The 22,806-nt window shown below is 36.1% G+C and overlaps 3 protein-coding genes across 9 annotated transcripts in view; 2 read left to right on the top strand and 1 right to left on the bottom strand.

The window, feature by feature from the left end:
• The first annotated feature begins 456 nt into the window (after positions 1-456).
• On the top strand, positions 457-5,666 carry LOC18442104 (uncharacterized). Of its 2 annotated transcripts, none has more exons than XM_088868647.1 (14): positions 457-669; positions 1,247-1,403; positions 1,640-1,897; positions 1,987-2,161; positions 2,307-2,368; positions 2,819-2,982; positions 3,125-3,222; positions 3,401-3,459; positions 3,535-3,669; positions 3,886-4,139; positions 4,291-4,450; positions 4,802-4,877; positions 4,966-5,016; positions 5,234-5,666. In XM_088868647.1, coding segments are annotated over exons 1-14 (1,872 nt in total). In that variant the 5' UTR covers positions 457-667; the 3' UTR covers positions 5,455-5,666. The 2 variants fall into 2 exon arrangements, with proteins under 2 accessions (XP_088724773.1, XP_006852389.1); XM_006852327.4 differs by lacking the exon at positions 457-669 and adding an exon at positions 965-1,130.
• A 9,705-nt stretch (positions 5,667-15,371) lies between these two features.
• Positions 15,372-20,384, top strand: LOC110007896 (uncharacterized). 5 transcript variants are annotated; one of them, XR_016056819.1, is made up of 8 exons: positions 15,409-15,505; positions 15,863-15,925; positions 16,407-16,537; positions 16,642-16,739; positions 17,124-17,257; positions 19,018-19,276; positions 19,631-19,681; positions 19,870-20,384. XR_016056819.1 is itself a non-coding variant. In XM_088868643.1 (7 exons), exons 2-7 carry the CDS (start codon positions 15,869-15,871, stop codon positions 19,897-19,899), a joined length of 501 nt encoding a protein of 166 aa, XP_088724769.1. In that variant the 5' UTR covers positions 15,381-15,505; positions 15,863-15,868; the 3' UTR covers positions 19,900-20,320. The 5 variants fall into 5 exon arrangements, 4 of the variants coding, with proteins under 4 accessions (XP_088724770.1, XP_088724769.1, XP_020527591.1 ...); XM_088868643.1 differs by lacking the exon at positions 19,018-19,276 and having other exon boundaries at positions 15,381-15,505; positions 19,870-20,320; XM_020671932.2 differs by lacking the exon at positions 19,018-19,276 and having other exon boundaries at positions 15,410-15,505; positions 16,374-16,537; positions 19,870-20,320.
• Positions 20,385-21,065: 681 nt separating this feature from the next.
• Positions 21,066-22,806, bottom strand: part of LOC18442106 (lysM domain receptor-like kinase 10) — a 2,845-nt gene continuing 1,104 nt past the window's right edge. Inside the window, exons 1-2 of one of the 2 annotated variants that reach the window (XM_020671918.2) lie at positions 22,699-22,806; positions 21,066-22,038 (exon numbers count right to left, since the gene is read on the bottom strand). The exon at positions 22,699-22,806 is cut by the window's right edge and continues 354 nt beyond it. In XM_020671918.2, the coding sequence (XP_020527577.1) occupies positions 21,164-22,038; positions 22,699-22,806 (983 nt within the window). In that variant the 3' untranslated portion in view covers positions 21,066-21,163. The other variant, XM_088868642.1, reaches the window with a different exon arrangement.

Raw genomic sequence — 22,806 nt, 5'->3', positions numbered from 1 at the left:
TTGTTCCCGTGATTTTAGCTTTGATTGCTTATGATGAATTTATTATTCTTGTTACGAAAAAAGATTTTTTCATGTGAATATTCGTGATTTCAGGATTGGTGGTCCAGTCGATTTATCGTTTCGCATTTAGACTTCATCCCTCAAATTCCGGATAAAAGTTTTATCATTAAAAATAACACATTTTCTCTCTCAAGATGATAAGGGTGATGGCTTTAAATTTTTCTTTCACCCCAAACATGGCCGAGTAAAAAGGACCCGATCCCTGAAAGACTGGGTTGTGTTAAGCAAATAATCAATGTAAAATTTTATCAAAACGTGAACTCTAAAATAGTGGATCAAGTAAAATTTTGTCAAACACAGAATTCTAAAATAGTGGATCAAAATTCGGATAAAAAACAGCTGGTCCCAATTAATTGGATAAAATTTTGTCAAAATCTAATTTTTAAATAATGGATCAAATTTTAAAATTGGATGGCACCAAGACTGTCTTATGGGATTTCTTTATGTGGTTGAATTTTCGGGTGTTTTTGAATACCTGATATATGGAATTTTTTTATATGTGATGGATTTGTTTATATGGGTGATTATGGATAGCACGAGATCTATATAATTTTTTTATATATGATAAATTTCTTTATATGGGTGATTATGAAGCTCTCTCTTCAGAATGTAATTTCTGTATATATGATGAACTTCTTTATATGGGTGATTATGATGATTACGAATCTATCTTTTCAGAATTTATTTACGTGGGTGATTATGGATAGCACCAAAATGATGATTATGAATCTATCTCTTCACTTGTGCATATATCAAAATGATTTTCTCTCTCATGGTTCATATTTAAGACTGTAACCAACCTCCACGAGCACTCACCCTCTCTCTCACACCAGCCTACCCAAAAAACATGTTCCACTAGCTCTTCTCTCTCTCTCTCTCTCTCTCTCTTCTTTTGAGCAGGCATTGTATTGCACATTGCATTCTCTGTTCTGGGTCCTCTCCCTCTCTCTCTCCCTTCTCTGTTTCTTCTTGTAACAGTCATTTTTCATAGTAGCGTCCTGTCTCTGAGTTCTTTGAGCAGTCATGGCACTTTCTTTCTGGAGTGTTCTTATTTTCCTCGGTTTATTCATGTAAGGAAGTTTCTCAACAAAAGGGTACCCATTGATTTGCTCTGTTAAGTGTTTTAATGCTTAGTGTTAGGAGTGATTTGGAATGAGTAAAAGTGATTGGAATGAAACATTTTCAGGTCGATGCATGATGCGGCATTAGAGAATCATAATCGTGCTCTTTCCCCACCAAGAGGATGGAATTCTTATGATGCATATTCATGGATTATATCCGAGGAAGAATTCCTTGAAAATGCAAGGATTGCATCAGAAAAGCTGCTTAATTATGGATATGAGGTCAGGATATTAATTGGGTTCAAACCAAATTCCTCCTATATTCTTTATTCTCACTTTGCTTCATTGAATCTTCATAATAAGCTATGGAACAGCAGTTGGATTTTTTTAATATCTGTCTGCCATTTACACAAGAATTTCATCTCTCTCTTTCTCTCTCTCTCAAACTTCGAACAGGGTTTTCTATTTTTTATTTTGCTTCTCTTTTGTTGATTTTTGGTATTTGTTTTGGGTTTTAGTATGTAGTGGTAGATTACCTGTGGTATAGGAGATTGGAAAATGGATCAAGTTCAAATGCATTAGGATTCGATGTTATAGATGAGTGGGGGAGGCCAACTCCTGATCCAAAGAGATGGCCTTCATCCAAGGGTGGAAAAGGCTTCAAAGAAGTTGCCTCCAAAGTGCACAGTATGGGTTTAAAATTTGGAATTCATGTCATGAGAGGAATAAGCACACAGGCCGTCAATGCCAACACCCCAATATTGGATCCCTACAAGGTCTCTCTCTCTTCTCTCTCTTCTCTCTCTTCTCTCTCTCTATTGATCTTTATCTCTTCTTTAACTTAGTTTGTATGTGTTATTCTTAGGAAAGTTTCTATGAGGAATCAGGGCGCATATGGAGAGCTAGAGATATTGGGCTTAGAGAAAGGGCATGTGCGTGGATGCCGTCAGGTTTCATGAGTGTTGATACAGAGCTGGGTGCTGGTAAAGCATTCCTAAGGTCACTATATCAACAGTATGCTGAATGGGGTGTGGACTTTGGTGAGTTGAGATGTATTGATTTGCTGTGCCAATGTAATCAACTTAATGTGCCGAATCAGCAACTGTGCATTGGTTTAGTTTCAATGAATGCCAATTTTGTTCCTTGTCTCTGTTTTTTTCTGATTATTTTATTCTTCATTAACAGTGAAGCATGACTGCATCTTTGGTGATGATTTGGACATAAGTGAGATAAGTGTTGTTTCAGAGGTACGATATAGCAATAGATCTTGTTTTCTTTTTTTCTTTTTTTCCTTCTTCTCTTTTGTATAATTGGTTATGGTACAAACCAGCGAAGTCCAAACCTGATTCCATAATAATGGAACATTTAGTCCAATCTTAAGTTGCTGAATATCACTTTCAATCTTAAGTTGCTGAGTATCACTTTCAAGTTTTTGTTCCTTCGAGACTGTCTGATCTCGCTTTATTACAGAATGAAACTTAAATTTCGCAATTCAGTACATTTGGTCATGAAACTTAAATTTCGCAATTCAGTAGATTTGGTCTATGTGAAGTCCTGAAAAGTGAATATTTGAGTGGTTTGCTATGAAACTATATTCATTGAAGGCCAAAACATAACTATAAAATTTTGTTCATTTGGAGAAAGAGATGATAAAATTTTTGAATGTGGCCCTCAGCACAGTTGACTGATTTTTGTAGATATTGAAAGAGCTAAGCCGCCCCATCTTGTACTCTCTCTCTCCTGGTAGCCGAGCAACACCAGCAATGGCTGCAGAAATCAGTACTCTAGTAAATATGTATAGGATAACTGGGGATGATTGGGATACATGGGCGGATGTTGAAGCACATTTTGATGTGTCAAGGTATGATGCATTTTGCATTTGTATATCGAAATGTAGAAAATGCTCTTACTTGAGATACTAGATTCTTTTTGCTGTTTCCTTTCCAATTTGTTATAATTTATCTATAGTTAAGTGATTTTTTTTTCCCTTTTTTCTTGTTCAGGGACTTTGCTGCATCTCGCTTGATTGGAGCAGAGGGGTTACTGGGGAAATCATGGCCGGACATGGATATGCTACCACTAGGAGTACTAACTGATGCTGGTAAGCATCTTGAGAACTTATACGATTTACTTTTCGCATGGTTATAGAAGTCTATGATAATCTTTGCCAATTCTACTCGTACTATTCAAAACTTAAAAGGCTTTTATGAAGAGTTCTTACTTTCCTGAATATTCATATCTATATAATGAGCTAACGTCCATATTTCTCCTGCAATTAGGTGTAAATGAAGGTCCACATAGAAACTGTAGACTAACATTTAATGAACAGAGAACTCAGGTGTGTATATTCATTGTGGGTCACTCTATTCACAAAGTAGAAATAAGCTTAAGTATTTGTTCTTACCTTCTGCAGATGACATTATGGTCCATGGCCAGATCTCCCCTAATGTTTGGAGGCGATTTGAGGCAGATTGACTATACTACCTTCTTTATCATCACACATCCCATCTTATTGGAAATTAATTCTTTCAGCAAAAACAATATGGAGGTACTTTGGCTATTGTTGTTTCCTCTCACGGTCAAGTTCAATCAAATATCTCTTCATCCAATGTTACCTCTATCAGTTAGTTTGATTTTTTACTTTTTGTCTTACCTTTCTGTTTCCAGTTCCCATTCATTAGTACAATAAAATATCTCTTCATCCAACATTACCTCTATCAGTTGCTTTGATTTTTTACTTTTTCGCTTATCTTTTTATTTCCAGTTCCCATTGGTTAGTTCAATCAGGACAGTGATGCCTAGTAGCCATCATCGACTCCGAAGCTCTTTGACCCCGGGTTATATGGATGGATCCAATAAAGGAACATTAGGTCTTACCAGCTGCAAGGATCAGAAAGCAGGAAGCTGGCTAATTAAAACTCATAATGGAGACATGGATCAAGTTTGCTGGAAAGGTCACTCAAGTGGAAATAAAGACCCAGGTTTCTGTATGTATAAAAGGGAATTATTACCATCATTGTAAGTAACATTTCTGATGAATTCGTAATCTGCTAACTATATAGAAAAATAAATCTAAGTTTGATTATCAAAATCTTCAGTGTATCTTCAATTTTTCACATACTTGCATCTATGTGGCAACTGATGCCATTAGTTGGCCTCGACTTCATAGGGATGAAGAGAACGATTACAAGAAGCATTATCAAGGGAAGTTTCATTTGCTACCATCCAAAACAAAGGATCACTGTTTGGATTTGTCCATCAAGAGAAAACCCACTGTGTGGAATTCAAATGAGAACACAACTTTCCCTTGTAAATGGGATACAAAACAGGTGAGCAATATCTAGTCCTGCACCAAAGTTTCCTGTCATATTATAGAGATGCTAAGATATTAAGTCGGAAGACTCGACTCAGGGTCTAGTTGAAGAGGATCTCCAAAAAATAAGTCCTCAATTCTTACCCTATTCTCTAGGCTAAATGGCAGAGCAGAGGATAATAATTGAGCAGCACAAATTTTATGAGACATTAATCATGTACTAATTTTTGAAAAATTCTGTTGATATTCACGATCCTGTTTCTACTTCAAGTTTTCATTTTCAATACGCTTCAGCAGGTTACTTGAAAATATTGCTAGATATTTATCATTTCCTTAGAAAGGACCCTAACATTGTTAGCTCTAGCAGATGTGGGAATTAACCCATGATGGCAACCTTGTGAATAGTTATGCTGGACTTTGTGCGACAGTTAACGCTGAAAAAGGTAAACTTCTGGTAAAATTATTTGCTATTTATTAAAACATCTCATGAGATGAAAGTTAAGCAACCATTCATATTTTGCCTACCAATAGGTATGATGACAACTAAAGGCATCAGATCATGGATTGCAACCGGAAGGAAAGGTATTCATCATGGTCGCTAGTTTAATCCATCTAAAAGCATTTCTATTTAACAAGATTTCAGCATGCTCTGGGTTTGTTATGTATGTTGATTTCCCTAGCTAACAATTGGCCATTCACTTATCAACATATACTATTAGTAACAGTTACTCCACATGTGTTGTGGTTATATTCTTCAGTATTTCTCACTTTTCTTATCGGTCTCTTTCATCGTTCGCAGGGGAAATATATTTATCCTTCTTCAACTTAAACCCCGAATCCACCATAATATCTGCAAACATAAAAGATTTAGCAAGCGTGTTATCTCCAGCTTACTTCACGAATTATTTGTGCACAACCTTTGAAGTTTGGAGTGGAAGAGAACTGGGGATTATTAATGAGAGACTGTCAATGGAAGTTGGAAGTCATGGTTGTGCATTGTTCGTATTGAAATGCAGATAGTGCGAGTCTCTTGGGTTTTATGGAACGGTTGCTTAAGCTGAAAAGTATATTTGTTAGGTATTGAAGTAAGGGTAATTTATAAATTGTTAAATAAAATCGGGTTGTTATTTATTACTTCCCTTCCGTTTCTTGTTCATCTCTTTAATCATGTGGAACTATTTTACAGTGAACAGACATGAACACGTTATTACTAATAGTTTTATACACAAAAAGACCTCTTTGCCTTGCTTGCACCGTCTTATTAGCAATTTTTTTTTTTTACTTTTTTTTTTACCATCATATATCCATATTATTTGCAACTCACAATCACCTGCCATTTCAAGCCGTCTGGTTTGTTATTTAATGGCTATAGATACTTCGAGTTCTTATTGTATACGATCCTTAACACACCCAAACGAATAGGGTTTAAAGTATTTTGTCTCCAACAGTTTACAGGTACAGGTCGGGTTCAACCGGACCCAGACTAAGACCTGAGTAGTGCTCGAGTCCAAATTTTGGATCCGGACCCAACCCTCTGGATCCAATTTAGACCCATACCCGGACCTGTATCGAATATACCCAGCGGGTCCCGAGTACGGGTCCATTGCCTTCCCTAGCAAATACCCCCTCGTACAATTTCCCTCAATATAAAAATTGACCAAGGGCCTCTGCCCCCAAAAAGTAACCATTCAAATAACAACTCACAAATTAGATTAAAAGGGGAATGATCTTGTGTATTATACATCTACAATGTTGAGAGTGGACTTTTGGGCCGTCTATTTTATTAAATATAAAATCTCGGCAGTCATTGAATGGAAGAGCCCTGTAGTGACTCGTAAGCTGAATTGTTGTCTACTTTTTTGCCCTCTCTAGCTGCCTCTGCTCCTTCATCCCTCACCATCCTTCTCTTCCTTTCTCTCTCCTTTCTCTCTTGCTGCAACCCCTAACTTCTTGACATACTTTCTTCTCTATCTGATAAGAATCAAGCTTCCCTCTTTCGGGAGTAACTTCCTGATATACTTTTATCTCTATCTGATAAGAATCAAGCAGTTTTTGAAGAAGATAACCAATAAAACCTGACATACTCTCTTCTCTATCTGATAAGAATCAAGCTTCCCTCTTTCGGGAGTAACTTCTTGACATACTCTCTTCTTCTCTATCTGATAAAAATCAAGCAGTTTTTGTAGAAGATAACCAATAAAACCAGTTAAATTCCCTCTTTCTGGAGGGCACCCTCTTATAACAACAAGCAAATAAGAGATTGAAAGAAAATAAGAGATTTCCCGTTAAGCAGTTTATAGCCTGCGTACAACCCTTCTCTTTACCCTTCTACAACTAACAAACTTCTAAGGAAACCATCCTAACAAATAACTCTAGTACAACAACAACTTATGCAGTATATATGATAAAATATCAACCCTTTTTTAAGCCTAATAAGGGGAAGGGGAAGGGGAAGGGGAAGGGGAAGGGGAAGGAGAAGGGTAAGAATAAGAATAAGAATAAGAAGAGAGGAGAAGAAAAAAATAAAGAGAGAGACAATAAGAAAAAGAAAGAGACTATGATTTGCTATATGTGAAAGACGATGTTTAATAAAAATCCTGAGGCCAACAAGGAAATTGCATGTGTGGTCTTTGAAACATTGCTGGCTGGTCCCAAGGGAGAATTTTTGATATCTCGACTATGGAGCTACGTCTCCCGTGGCAAATGCCAAGGATGACTTCCATACTTTTACTCCTTTTGGGTCAGGTGAGCAACACATCGGGTGAGAAACACATATTTATAGGAGACAATCAAAAGATCGAGGTTGACGATTATGCACTTGAAATTAAGAATGGAAATGTTGTGATCCTAAAACAAGTACTCTATGCTCTTGACATGAAGAAGTGTTTGGTTTCGGTTCCTAAAATTTTTAAAGCTGGTTTTATCACCATCTTCGATTTCGATTCCCAAAATTTCTAAGGCCGGTTTTATCACCATCTTCTCCAGTGACAAAGTTGTCATGAAAAACCGCAATGATATCATTATATCCGATCAAGTTGTGAATGGCCTTTACACAATTGAAATAAAGGAAGAAATTGCTCATGTCTCATATTCGAATGATGTGGATGTTTTTCTATAGTAAATGCGACTAGGGAAGATATGTTTTAATAGAATTGAAAGATGAAATCCTTCAAAATTATAAAGGAGATCTATCAAAAGTATATGAATCATGTGTGCAAGGAATATTGACTAGGAAAATTTCTGCCGGGCACAAAAAGCTTCTAACTTGTTAGAAATCATTCATAGTAACATATGTGGTCCTATGAACGTAGATACCAAAGGTTGATTTTATCACTTTTATCGAAGACCACTCCCGATATAGCCACATATACTTGATAAATGTAAAATATGAAGCTTTATATAAATTCAAGGAATACAAAGCCGATCTAGAAAAACAAACCAACTTAAAAATCAAAGTCCTAAAGACCGATAGGGGTGGCGTGTACTCAACGAACTCTTTAGGTCCCTGTGTGTGGAGCATAAAATTATCCATCCATGCACCATGCCTTATATTCTAGAACAAAATGAAGTTACCGAGAGACGAAATAGGACCTTGGTAGAAATGGTGAGAAGCATGATGGGGCACGCAGAGCGCTCCCTAGAGTTTTGGGGAGAAGCAGTATTGATGGTAAGTTACATCCTGAACAGGACTTCCACCAAAGCTGCTACTCTTGCTCCTCACAAGATATTCACTGGGTACTCCGTATCTCGAATCCGTAAGAGTATGGGGCTTCCCGACCTATGTTCTTATCCCATATCAAAATAGGACAAAATTAGATCCCAAAACCATTAATACCATATTCATAAGCTACCTTGACCATGGTAAGGGGTATCGATTCTACAACCTTCATAATGGGGCGGTTATTGAGAGCCACGAAGACCATTTCTTTGAGGATAAGTTCCTTGAAACAAGAGTTAGTCACAACCAAGCCGATCTCTTTGAGGAGGCTAGTGACATGATTGAGAATCAAGAACCTGAACCTGAACACCAACCTAGAAGAAGCGATCGAGCCTCAAGACTATGTATGTACCTTGAAAACTTTATCTATTTGCGAGAACACTATGAAAAGGGTTAGGGATGAGCCAGATCATGAACATTCAACTTACTAAGAAGCCATAACCTGTTTTGAAAATGACCATTGGGGAGAAGCCATGAAAAATGTATACTCTTCAATTAACCAAAACCATATTTGGGAACTAGTACCTCTACCTCGAGACCGTAAGGCAATAGGATGTAAATGGATCCTTAAGAAAAAACTGAATTCTGAAGGAAAATTAGAAAAATACAAAGCTAGGCTAGTAGCCAAGGGATTCACCCAAAAAGAATGGGTAGATTATGAGGAAACATTATCTCCAATTGGAAAGTTTCCATCTATTAGAATCCAAATAGTCATATCAGCCCGTTTTGACTTTGAGGTCCATCAAATAGATATAAAGTCAGCTTTTTTAAATGAGGATTTAGAACAGGAGATTTATATGAAACAACCCGAGGGATTTGAAGAAAAAAGATAGGGAAACCTAATAGGCAGACTTAGCAAATCCGTTTATGGCTTAAAATAAGCGTCTCGATAGTGGTACATCATGTTTCAAAAAACTTATTCTTTGGCAGGATTCTCATCTAATTATAAAAATGTCAACGAGAGTGATATAGTGTTCATATCTTTATATGCGAGTGATGTGCAAATTGTTAGTAGCTCTATAGCTCTTATGTTAGAAACAAAGAAATTCCTTGCATAACATTTTGATATAAAGGATCTAGGGGAAATCTCATATGTGTTGAGCATAAAAATAATAAGAAATAGAAAAGAAAGAACCATTCAACTTTCCCATGCCACTTACTTCAAAAGAATAGTGGAAAAGTTTGAAATGGATAAGTGTAAGCCCATGGCAACCCCGATAGATAAGAAGACAAAGCCAAACAATCAAATGTACCCTAGTACGGACAAAGAAAAGAAAGTCATGGAAATAGTATCTTATAGAAGCATAGTAGGATCTTTTATGTATGCCATGACTGGAACAAAGTCTGACTTGTCCTATGCCATGAGTATGATTAGTTGATTCCAATGTAACAATGAGATTGAGCATTGGAAGGCAGTTAATAGAGTTCTAAGATACTTAAAAGGGATTGCTTGAGTTTGAGTTCATATGGTGCGAGCGTGTGAGAATCTTCTACAACATTACAACTTTAATTTATGTGTCCAAAGAGCTACGATTCCATAAGAATTCCAGGCGCATAAAAGAAGTGGAAAAAAATCGAGATCAGTTACATACTTACATAGGTAATGACTGCAACACACTTACAAAGGGGCCAACAACAAATATTTTTGGAAAACATGTAAGAGAGATGGGGCCGAGAGAGTGAGGTTGAAAGATTATAAGTCCTTCAAAGGCCAAGTGGAAGAATGTTGGGTTTCTGTGGCCATTAAAGGTTTATGAGAGCTTGTAATCAAATTTTATATAGTGAAATATAAATTTAGTAGGATTGTGGTCCTTTATGAACCATGATAGACAATTGCCAATACTCGGACTTAGCTTGATGAGCTAAGCCAGTAGAGTTAGAAAACCCCTAAATCCCTGTGTATATAATAAAATCGATGATGGTTTATGGGTTATCCCTTGATGATGTTGGAGTTACCAAAGGGAGGGAGTCAATGGACTATGTGACCCTTGTGTGCGATGGTTGGCGTCTAGAGGCGAAGGTCAAAGCCTCATCCCTAAAATATCACATGACGTGTACATATGAGAGTCGTATCAGAAAAACAAATCACCATTGATGGCGCAATGTGTACATGTACGAGTGATTACTGGTATGAACCATAGAGCAATGGTTGCATCCGGTCTTGGGAACCATAGGTTTGTTTTTAAGGGAAAACCTGTAATCCATATATTGAAACTATGTCCCCCTACCTATTGGCCGATTTTGATAGCCCCATCATGAACCTCTGCAGTGGTCTGTGGGTCATGGGAACTACTGGGTCAGTTTGATAAAGTAAGTGTGGATTATAGTCCATAGTAAAAGACCGAATGCTTCAGAATTATTAATTCCTAAAGAGTAATGACCCTATGAGGCCCTCCCACACCCATGTAAGTAGAAACCCAAAAGATCACCATTAAATTTTGATACAGATCTGTAAAAACGTTATCACATGGGTGTGAGACTTGGGTGAATGGGTTTATTGATAACTTTTTTAAAGATTTGTGTCAAAATTTAATGGTGATCTTTTAAGGTCCTACTCACATGGGTGTGGGAGGGTCTCATAGTATCATTACACATTCCTAAATTGAGGATTCTATTTCCATAAAAACTATTTTGTTTTGTTTATTTTGATGTTAATTGATTTTTAGGTTGATTATTTGAATTTTTATAAATCACTAGATAGTTATTTTTGTAAAACAAATTTATAAATTGAGAAATATACAATTTTCAGTTTTAAAATAATCAGATAAAATAGTCTATCTATCAAATACTAAAAATTAATTTTATATTTTTAAAATTCATATTATTTTTTGTGGGCCTATGGGGGGCCCAAGACGACCCCACTAGGGATGTGTGTGGGGCTCACTAGGGGGCCCTAGGTGGCACACCCCACTTTTGTTGGAAATCCTTTTTATCGTGGGCTTCTTTTTTGTTTTTGGATAATATTTTTAAATTTAGATCATGTCATGTTGACCAAGTCAATTAAGAATAAGACATACTTTATGGAATCCTAAGGAAATTATGACTTCTAAAAGGAATATAAATAAATAAGATATGCCTTACGGAATCCTAAGGAGATTAAGACTTCTAAAAGGAATAAGTTTATACAAAAATAGATATTTTTCATATTTTATTTTTAATGGCATAAAATTTTAATAAATTGAAAGACAAGGTTTTGTATCATCCTTTGAATCGTGATAGTTGATCTAAGGAATGAATGACTCAGATCTCGTCCTCCACAGGTCTCCTAAGATCAATAGGACTTGATCAATTAATAGATTGGCTATTCCCAATGAAACCCTGACTCCCTTGAGAAGTCTATAAATAGGGACCTCCTTACCTCTCATTCTCTGCACAAAATATGTTGTGTGTGTGTGTATGTACTCTCATAGGGTGGCACGCCACCATTGAGACTCTCTGTCTCTCGACTCAAGGTCTCATCTTTCTAAAGAGAGATGGGGGGCATGCCCCCCCATAAGAGATCAAAAGGTGGGTGTGCCCACTCATTAGAAATTGCCTAAGGCATTGACGGCTAGGCTTGATCCATATAGTATCTTGCTCTCATAGTTTTGTGAAGGGATTTAGGCAGGCTTTCTCATATTTGGAAGATCCAAAAAAGACCATTGATCCCATGCACCATTAGAGGATGAGACTTGGTATGGGGTGTTTTAAATGCGATTGAGGTAATCTTTTAGCATCTTTACTTTTATGTTTTGCAGTCCAATTATCTTTTGTAATTTCTTTTTCCCATAACTTTAAATTGTCTTTTGTTATTCAATAAAGAAAGTTGTAATTAGAGGCAACAAGCAAGAATTGATTTATTATTATTTTTCGAGTTGTATTTATTATAATTGAATCATTGTAAGTGTTCTAGTCGGTGTAAGAAATAAAAATTAAAATTTGTATATGCCGTGCTAGATCACCTTGTTCTATTTTCAGTTAAATCACATATTCATCCTCGATTTCGCAACAAGAAGAGTCAAATATCTCAAAATGTGATGGTTGTTGTATCCTCATGATTTTTCAATATGCACTAGCTGGTTGGGAAGGATCTGCTCCGGATTTTAGAATATTGCACTCCGTATTAGAAATGTCTTCTAATTTGTTGCGTGTGTCACAAGGTAACTCTAGAATTTGGTTTGTATTTTAAATAACTTTGAAGTAAGCATTATATACGTTGGCATACAACTTGTGATTATTGTAGGAAAATTCTACCTTGTAGCGGCAAGTTAAGCCAACATGCAAGGCTTTGAGGCCCCATACCGTAAAGCACACTACCACCTTCAAGACTTTCGAGGGATAGTAATTTGATCACAAAAGATGAACTATTTAATTTACAACTTTTCAATATGAAATGTTGTAGAGTACACATTTTGGTCTAAGGAAGACACAGTTCCCCATCTTATAAAAGCTGTTCCGGTAGCCATTTAGTACTCAGGTCAAGATTGTCATCGCAACTTGTATATTACGTAACTCTATCAGGATGACAAGAAAGGTTGTTACCGATGAGGAGTTAATGTTTGAGAGAAGAGCATTACGAAATGCTCGTTGGAGGTGTAGGAGAAATACTTCAAATGCGGATGATACTGATAACGCTCCAAGATTACGTAAAGATATTGCTAATCGAATGTGGGAACGCTTCAAAATAGGCACTAGGTTTTGGTAGTTTGTAGGTTATCTATATTATGTTTTTGAAAGAATTGACAACTTCATGGTTATGTAGTGGTAGTGCATTTGTTTTTTGTTTTTTTAACAAGTTGTGATTGAAATATTTGCAAATCTCTCCTCTCTCTACTAGCTCTCCATGTGTTATTTGTTGAGGACTGTTCACTCTAATCAATACAGTCTTGGTATTGGGATGTGAGATATTATTATGCGGTTTAATTATTTTAATTATTGTAATGAATATTATTCTCAAATGGTAGCATTTATGGTCCCATTCTATTAAAAAAAAATGAGAGAGAGATTAATGTTGAGAATAATGAGGTAATTTGGATCTTTTTGAAGCATGATACGACAAATTGCCCAATCGATTTAGGGGAATATAAAGTGAGTGAGAGAGAGAGTCCGGAGAAGATAGAGTGATTTTTGAATAGTCGTAAATTTCATTAATTTTTTTGTGTTTCAGAGAGAGTGTGTTTAATAGGGAGGGAGTGAGAGATGATTAAATAGTGATAAATTAAATCAAGTCTTAGTTAAGATTTTGTATAAATATTTTCATATCAACCAAGTGCTACCAAACATATGAAACTGTTTACACAATGGTTTTTAAATGTGCTACCTAACATAGTAAAATGAATACATATGTAAATATTTACATATGTAGAGTATTTACATATGTAAATATTTATGGAAAATACTTACGTGTGAACCAAACATACCATTATAAAATGACTTTAGAAATACTTCTGGACTTGCAACACATCAATGTCAAGCCAAACATTCATAGTATCTGAAAATTGCATCTATATCATGCGCATAGAGCCATTCTACTATTCGAGCTCATCTATATGATCAATCAGTCTTTCGGGTCTAGGAAAGCACCAAAAAGACAAGAAGAGATCGTAGAAGCCATTAATGGATAATGCAAAGTAGAAGTCATTAATGGAAATTGCAAAGTAGGAGGGGGAGAGAGAGATAAAGCCTGGTTCTCAGAGAGGAAGCAAGACATCAAAGAGAGGTACATGGCGAGACTAGTTCCGAGAGGAGGGCGAGTTTAGAGAGAGAGATAGAGGAAAAAGTGCACTCGATGCTGTTGATAGAGATGTGGAGCTAAGAGCTTGTTTAGAGAGAGGACAAAGCACGAGAGAGAGAGAGAGTTGAAGGGAGAGTAAGAGAAATGAGAGGGAGCATCCTCTCTCTCTCTTTGTTGTACACATGGTAGCTTGTTATTGGGCTCGTCTTTTTTTCTTTTTTTTTGGAAATTCAGTGGGGAAGATTCTATTGGAATCATTTTATTCTGATTTCGGCGAATGGATTCTTCCTAATGTCTTTATTTAATAATTACATTGGAAATCATGTAAAGGGAATTTAGATTGTATCTGACTATTTGTACAGGTATTTTATGATTAAGAAGCAACTGCCTCTTGTACATATTGTTATTAATCGACTATAAGAAACATCATTCTTATGAGTTGCTGCATTTATTCTAGTGATCCACAAACGACAAAAGTCATTCTTTTGCCTACCTCTATTCCGATAAATGGAAACCAAAGCCTCACGTTCTATTGAGTAGTAGTTCAAGTAAGTTTTGAATGGGCCCCTCGAAAGGTCGATGCAAATAACAAATTTTTGTTAGACGTCTGTTACTATGACCTTCCCAACCACACCATTTGTTATCCAATCATTTCAACTCGAATAGTAAATAACGACAAATTAACTAAAATAATATTGTAGGTTCCTTCGTTTCTATGATTAATTCCCGAAATGGTGAGGCCCTTTCTATACACTGAAGCGCCCCCCCCCCCCCAACCATTTAATCAATGTGTACAATTCATACGGTACGGTTCGGCTCCACTCATCAACAATCCAATAATAGGTCTTTTCGCAATAAAATATATCCATACAATGACGACATTTAATTATGAAGTTTGGCTAGGTAGCTGACCCTCTTAGTCTACTTTTGTAATAGTTAAGTGCATAACCTTTCTGTTTTTCTTTTAATACCATTTCCCCCCCTTAATAGATACTTGTTTGCTACCGATGTGGAATTGTTTTTCATCTCACATCGAGGTGATTGGATTTGCATCAATGGAAACCATAAATTCCAAAAGCCATAAGGGTATATGATAGATCTTTCTTGAAAGTGAATGGAATTCTTCCATTCTATTCATTGCTACTGGAAAAATCATCTAATTCATCTAGTTTGTTCTAGCTCATGAGCTGAAAGAGTCGCACATACACCTTAATACATGTTCCTCTGTGCTAAGGGCATCCTCGAAGAGCGGGAGATTATATAAACTGGTTTAGATCGATCCTAACTAGATGATTAGGAATCACTTTCTACTATATAATAAATTTTAATCCTATTAGAATTATTTTATTTCCCCTCGGGTAGATCAGTAAGAAGATAAAATATCACGGGTCTATGTTTCGAAATGAGTCATGGACTTATGAGAAATCCCAAGTGTTTTTACTGCTATGAGATCCACAATGCCATGAGTTTGGGCTTCTATTGCTAACATAAAATATTCCTTTCCAGGTCATCTGATATAACCCATAAAGGGTTGTTTGTTCTTTGTACAAAGAAGCTTGTGATGGTTTCACAAAATTTCAGTAGCTCCCTCACTTCTAAGATAAATTCTCATGCTCGTGCCTCGTAAAAAGAACTAGCAGGTTGGTAGATTATAACCCTGATGATTAATATGATATTGTGAATGGTTTTTTTATATTTGCATCATCGGATGGAAGGGAATGGATAAAGAAAAAGAATACCAAAAAAAAAGGAGAAGGTAAGAATTGAACAACCGCACATGCATCTTTTTTGTGTTGCATACTGCTCTGTAACGGAATCGACACTTTTATCCTAGAAAGAGACAAATAAAATCTATTATGCTTTTGTTTTTTGGGAATCAAGCTTATTGGGCTGATTCAACAATGGTACATTTCGTTATTGTCAACAAATGCGCATGTGTATTCTTTCTCTGCTTTTGATGAGGCTTAAACTTTGATTATTTTGTTTTTCGTTATCAGTGAAGCATGACTGTGTCTTTGGTGACGATTTTGGAAACGAGTGAGATAAGCTTTGTTTCAGAGGTAGGACGAATGTTTAGTTAATTTTTAGTTTACTTAACTTCAGTTTATATGTTTTCCTTTTCCTCAACATTGTCTGATAGAGTTTCAATCATCAGCTTTGATGATGTATTTGATTTTCAAATGGGGAATCACAATGAAGCTCCTGTATAATGAATGTTTGAGTTATTTATCATTTATGTATCTGATTCATTACAGATTTCCAAGCTTATAATCCTTTCCCTCAACATTGTCTGATAGAGTATCAATCATCAGCATGGAAGTTTAGATTTGACAATGTATTTGATTTTAACATGCAATGAATCTCCTGAATAATGAATATTTGAGTTATTTCTGTATCTGATTCATTACAGATTTCCAAGCTTATAAAATAGAAACTTCTTTGTAATTGTAGAGAGAGATAAAATAATTCCTTTAGGTGGATATTAGCTCAATTAATTGATTTCTGTAGATATTGAAAGAGCTAAACCGCCCCATCTTGCAGTCGATCTTTCCTGGCAAATCTGCAGACCCCGAAATGGCTGCCGCTATCAACAAGCTAATAAAAATGTACAGGATAACTGTGGATAACTGGGATGAATGGGAGGACGTGCAAGGGCATTTCGATTTTAAAAGGTATGACATTTATTTATTGGAAGTTCAGACTAGTAATAAATGGTTTTACTTGTGATAATGCATAAATTTTATCGGCTTCCTTCTGTTCATCAATGTTCTCTCAGGGACTTTGCTAAATCTGGCTTGATTGGAGCAGGGGGGTTCCTTGGAAAATCATGGCCAGACATGGACATGCTACCACTAGGTTGGATAAGCAAATCTGGTAAGCATTTTGAGAGACTTATTATTTATCTTTCCCTGTATAGTAATCTAACTGTTTTAAAGACATATAACTTGTCTTTCTATGCTTCCCTGTTGCAGTCCCTGATACACTTTGAGAGTTCTCAGAATATTACAACATGAAAACTAATAAAAATGGTGCTTCACCTTCATGTCTCATTAAAATGTCAAACCCTTATGTTCAACTGATACTGACATTTACTCTGTTGTTAGATATAGATATAGATCCATATAGAAACTCGAATTTAACATTTGATGAACAGAAAACCCAGGGGTGTACATTTCATTAAATTATTGATGGATCATTTGATATGCCCTTTCACAAACTTAACAATGAAACTTAGGTATTGGTGTTTTCCTTTTGCAGATGACACCATGTTCCATACTCAAATCTCCTTTAATGTTTGGAGGGAACTAAGGAAAATTGACAGTGCAACTCTCAACCTCATCACAAATTCCACTCTACTGGAAATAAATTATTTCTGCAAAAACAATATGGAGGTGACATGGTTATTATTTTCTCTCGTCTTCAAATTTGAAAAAATTTCTCTTCACCCAACATAACCTGTATCATCAGAGTCCAACTTGGAGTCAGACTCCCTGAAGTCACTCAGTCTCGCAGCCTACAAAGTCTGGAGGGCCCCAACTCATTAAGGCCCTTATTGTAGCACTACTTGGACGAGTTGCTTCAGGCAAGATTCGGATGCTGGTGACTTTGGGCAGGCCAGAAACTCGACCACATTGTTGCTTGTTCTTCTTTCTTCTTACTCCAATCTCTATCAGAATTCACCTCTAAGCATATCTTCCTATCCTCATCGATTAGATTCAACAAAAGCAAATGAACCTTGAAATTCTCAGATTTGCTAGAATATCATTTTCAAACCAGGAATTGGCTGAAGTTCCTTCCTTGCTAGTTTTATGGAACCCTAGCTCAATTCACCTTGAAAAGTTGTTGATAGGTCTACTTTTGTGCTCTCTGTCAAACCCAAAAGCTTAGATTCAACAAAAAACTGGATTTGCAAAATCTTGATGTTTTGTTCGGCTATAAAAATGATGAAAAAAAGAACGTCTCATTTTTTATATAGTTTTCCACGAAAGTTTAGGAAAATACACCTAAGATATGAACTCTATAATATTTTACCTATATGTTTTGATTTAATTTCAAAATGCCTACAAAATAGACATAATTTTGACTTGGAATAGTAGAAAATGAGCAAAATGTTAAATAGTTAAAAAGAGAGGTGCATTTTGCTAAGGGTGCAGTTTGTATAGAGCCAAGGCTCTAAACAATCAAATTAGAGCCCACCTTCAAATAGTGTCGAGAAATATGATTTCAATACCGGAAAGTTTTGTGATAACCTTAATTTACATTTTCATCTTTATTTATAAAATTTAAAGCTTCAAAGATAGTGTAGATCGAGCAGATTTATAAAACCTTGAAAATTTTACGGGCCAGAAATGCATTACAAGATGCACTATTTTCAAAATTTAAAATCCATTTTTTTCTCATGTCTATGCATCTTGATGTCAAGATGATCAATTTGATGGTATTTGGGCATCAAAACAGCCTCTCCTTGTGAAAGTTTTGAGGTACGCACCAATTTGATTGTTTAGAGCCTAGGATTTATATAAACTTTTCCCTTTTGCTGAACTTCCCTAGTTTTTTCATTGATTTTCTACATTTTTCCTTATTTTATTATTTTTGTTTTTCATATTTACCTGAATTTTCAGGGAGTTATAAGCCCATTCACTTGCACTAAGAGTGATTTGGACATGCTGAGTCCCCTCCTAGTTTGTAAACACTGAGTGGAACACTTCTTACTTTATTACCAGAGTGCCGCTGATTTATTTTCTTTTTCAACTATTTTAATGTTTCCAGTTTCCATTCATTAGTGTAACAAGAGCCGCTAAGCATCACATCCAAAGATCTTTGGCTCAAAAAAGGTCTAATAGAGGAAAACTAGGTATTATCAGTTGCAAGAAGCGTAAAGCAGGTGGTTGTTCTATAAGAACTCAGAATGGAGACATGGATCAAATTTGCTGTAAAAGAGGAAAATGGAAGTCCCATTTATGTATGTACAACAGGTAGTAATTACCCACATTGTAAATGAACTCCCTGATGAATCCTCGGTACACCAATTACTTAAAAAAAAAAAAGAAATTCAAGTGTAACTAACAAGTGCTATATTTTATATACAGTTTTGGCAGTTTAATAGCATCTATGAAGCAATTGATGCAATTAGTTGGCATTGGCTTTGTAGGAATCGGGAGAATGTTTACGAGAAGCATTATCAAGGAAGTTTCACTTGTTACCATCTAAAACAGAAGACCACTGTTTGGATTTTTCTACTATGGGAAAACCCAGTTTGTGGAATTTAAAGAACATATCTTCCCCTTGCAAATGGTATAGAAAAGCTGAGCATCGATGTCAGAAGAGTAGTCTGCTTAAAGCTGAGCTCCAAAAAATTATTCTCTTCTAGTTACTTATGTGTAACTCAATTCTTAACCAGAAAGATATTGGTAATCTCAACACTAGATGCCAAATAGCAGAGCTAAGATTTATAACTGAGCAGGATGTAATTATCTGCTAAATCTTTGCTAATTCTTGTTCTTTTGATTTTCTACGTGCTTTACAGGTTTATGTTCGAAAAAATTTCTAGATATCAATCTTTCTTGGAAAGAAAACTAATATTTTTAGTTCTAACAGATGTGGGAGTGAAGCCATAGTGGCACCCTAGTGAATAGCTATTCCAGCCTTTGTGCAACAATATGCCGTCAAAAAGATTAATTTCTAATAATTTTTTTTTTTTTTTGTTGCTTTACATAAATTTCCTCCTAGGCTGAAATTTTCCTGTTGTGTTCTTATTTAAACAGCATAAAGACTGGTGGAGACATCAGTATCATGGATTGCAACTGGAAGAAAAGGTATTTACAGTCTCTAATTTATACATAATGCATATGTTGATTCTTATTAGTTCACGTGATCCTTTACTGAACCAACATTCAATGCATGAATTCAAGCCAACTATTAGTGAAGGTTACTCCACATGTATTATGAATATATTTTTCACATATTTTTCACTTCAATTATCTGTCTCTTTCCATATCTACAGGGGAAATATATTTATCATTCTTCAACTTGAATGATAAATCCACGGTAATATCTGAAAATATAAAGGATTTAGCAAAGGTGATGCCTCCAACTATCTTGCGAAATTATTATTGTAAGACTTCTGAAGTTTGGAGTGGAAAAGAACTTGGGATCATCGATCTTAGATCAGATGCTGTCAATGGAAGTAGCAGCTCATGGCTGTGCATTGGTTGTCCTGATCTGCAGTTAGGTCGCAGTTTCTTATGCAGCATCTTGTGTTAGTGTAAAGTTAAGCGTTGATGTAAGTCAAGTGAAACCTTGGTTTTATTGACGTACTTGGTACTTCCCTTCCTTCCCGTAGCCCTTTAAGCCAACGGAGGATGCAGAATTCTAAAATGAAAATCATCCACCGTTGGAAAAGCTGTTAAATCAGCAGGAATGATTGTGTAATATATCTTCTTTTTTTTCATGGGTATCTGATGCCTGAGAATCATACACGAAAAATAAAAAAGAAACCCTATATTCACGAGGACAAAAGATTGTAGACATGTTATGACCATCACAAGTTTGTTATTTGGGTAACATCTACTTTCACATCTTGGTTAATAAATCTGATGGCATGGCAAAAAAAAAGAAGGGAATGAAATTTTAACAACTCATTTTGAGGAGTGTTTCTTCCCTTAAAAATACTTTAAAAGGGATTCAAATGGAGACACCACTATACCATATGAAGATCTATTTGGTTTGCATTCACCAACTTATTAGTAATTTTAGTGGCAATACCGTGAAGGCGTGAACCTTTCTCAAGTGAGGACAATTGAGATGGCCAGTAGAACCTTATTAATAACATGAACAAAGATTTCATTTTCATAACCCAGCTGGTTAAATGGGCAAAAGAGACATTTGAGCAGTAGGGAAATATTGAAAGGAATCTTTTTTGTTAAGGATATCACTTATCATACAAAATACAATGAAAATAATGAATAACAGCGATGCATTGACTGATCAGATGAGCAAGTAATAGGATTCATAATATAGTGGAGTGGAATAAGTGAACTGAGTCATGAACTTGTCTGTCCTAGTATTCTTTATGATTCTGATATTCTTGTATTGACCAAATTTGTTTTGTTGTTTTTAATGTCTTGGTTCCAAATGCAGATTATTTTACAACTGTTTTTAAATTTACGGTAAACATTTGTAACCATCATCAATCGTGCATTAAAAAGATAACTTCATGATTTCTTGTCATTTTAGACAATATATGCATACATAAATGTCCATGAATTCAGAGTCACTGGCATCATTGAAGCATGGTTTCATATCATTTTTGAAAGTGCCTTCACAATGTCATTCATGGTGGGTCTATGAAAAGGATCTTCTTCGGTGCAAGCCTTAGCTAACAAAGCCAAGAACAGGGCTTCATTCACTGGATAGTCCCCTTTCAGAGAAGGATCCATGAAACTCCTCAATTTTTCAGTGCAGCCTTCTTCAGATTCTCCCCCCCTTAAAAACCCAACTGAATCTCTAAGCAACATCTCGCCTGTAGTTTCCCTTGCTGAGATGAGCTCAAGCAAAACCACCCCAAATGCAAATACATCAACCTTTGGAGAAACCATCCCTCGAAGAAGCTCAGGAGCCATGCAACCTTTTCTACACATTACAAGTCCACCAATCTCAGTAGAAGAATAACCATCCTCAGTGGCAGTTACTCTCTTTGCATGCTTGAAATTGGCTATCTTGGCTCTCCAATCTGAAGTTACCAACACATTTTCACTGCTAATATCCATGTGAACGTAAGATGGGGTTATACAATGATGAATATAATGAAGACCAATTGCCATATCAAAAGCTATTCTCATTCGCTTACCCCATTCGAGCTCAAAACTTCTCGAGTATTTTGAGAGCTGGTCTCTCAATGAGCCTCTCTCTGCAAATTCAAACACGAGAAATGTAGGATTCTGTTCACTTCTTCCATAGCAAACCCCTAGCAGTCTGGCAAGGTTTACATGGTTTATCTTTGTCAATATGTTGATCACACTCCGCACTTCTCTTGAACCCATTTGTTTTATGGCCACTTTCGAACTGTTTAACCTTCCTCTGTAAACTAATTTTCCAATCTTAGAAGCTTCCCCAAAATCCCCTGTTGCAACCTTCAGCTCCTCAAGACGATAACTCAACAATGGGTGCTTTACTGTAAACATGCCCACTAATAAATCAGGTGATAAGCTCGAAACTTGGGAGCTTCTCTCAGAGGAAGACAACAACTTTTTCACCTTCTTCCTACGGTTTATGATGACTAAAAGAGATCCGATGAAGATAAAAGCCAAAAAAGCAAATGAAACACCCACTCCTAGTATTAAACCACAACTCCAAGCTTTTGAATTCCTTTTGTTCTTTTGCACCTTACCGAGCTTGGGGATGACAGAGCCTGGTTCAATATTTGAATCTTCAGGGGTTGCCGTGACTGTTAGATTCAAAACTGGGATTTTTTTTGCAGGAACTATGAGAGTTGTTAGAGGGTAGATAGTAGGATAAGGCTTCATATTGTTGACACCCACTATTTCTTGCTCTGGGACATTGAACTTGATGCTAATTCCAGTAAGTTTATCATTTGTTATGATTGGATATGTGATGAGGAACTCATAGCCATTACTAATTGTCTGATTATTGGGGCATGCACATTTTATGGGAACACTGAACCTTAGACCTCCTCTAAGTTTGTGAGGTAGATATGGGTTCTGCTCTAGAAGTGACAGAGTCTTGGATAAACCTTCGAAAATGCCACAGGCTATATGAGAATAATCATCTCCATCAGATGTTATGTAACTGAAGTTTGATTGATAATACTGACCTGAACATGAACAAATCACCGGAATCAGAACTTCTCTCCCTGCATCCAGAGTTTGAAGCGGTTCTGTGATATTATTGAGCTGCAGAATGTCGTTCTCATTAAGATCAA

This window comes from Amborella trichopoda, chromosome 6 (assembly GCF_054954075.1).
Source record: "Amborella trichopoda isolate Santa Cruz 75 chromosome 6, AtrichopodaSantaCruz75HAP2 v2.0, whole genome shotgun sequence".
Lineage (NCBI taxonomy): Eukaryota > Viridiplantae > Streptophyta > Magnoliopsida > Amborellales > Amborellaceae > Amborella > Amborella trichopoda.
This window is presented reverse-complemented; position numbering and strand designations above follow the sequence as displayed.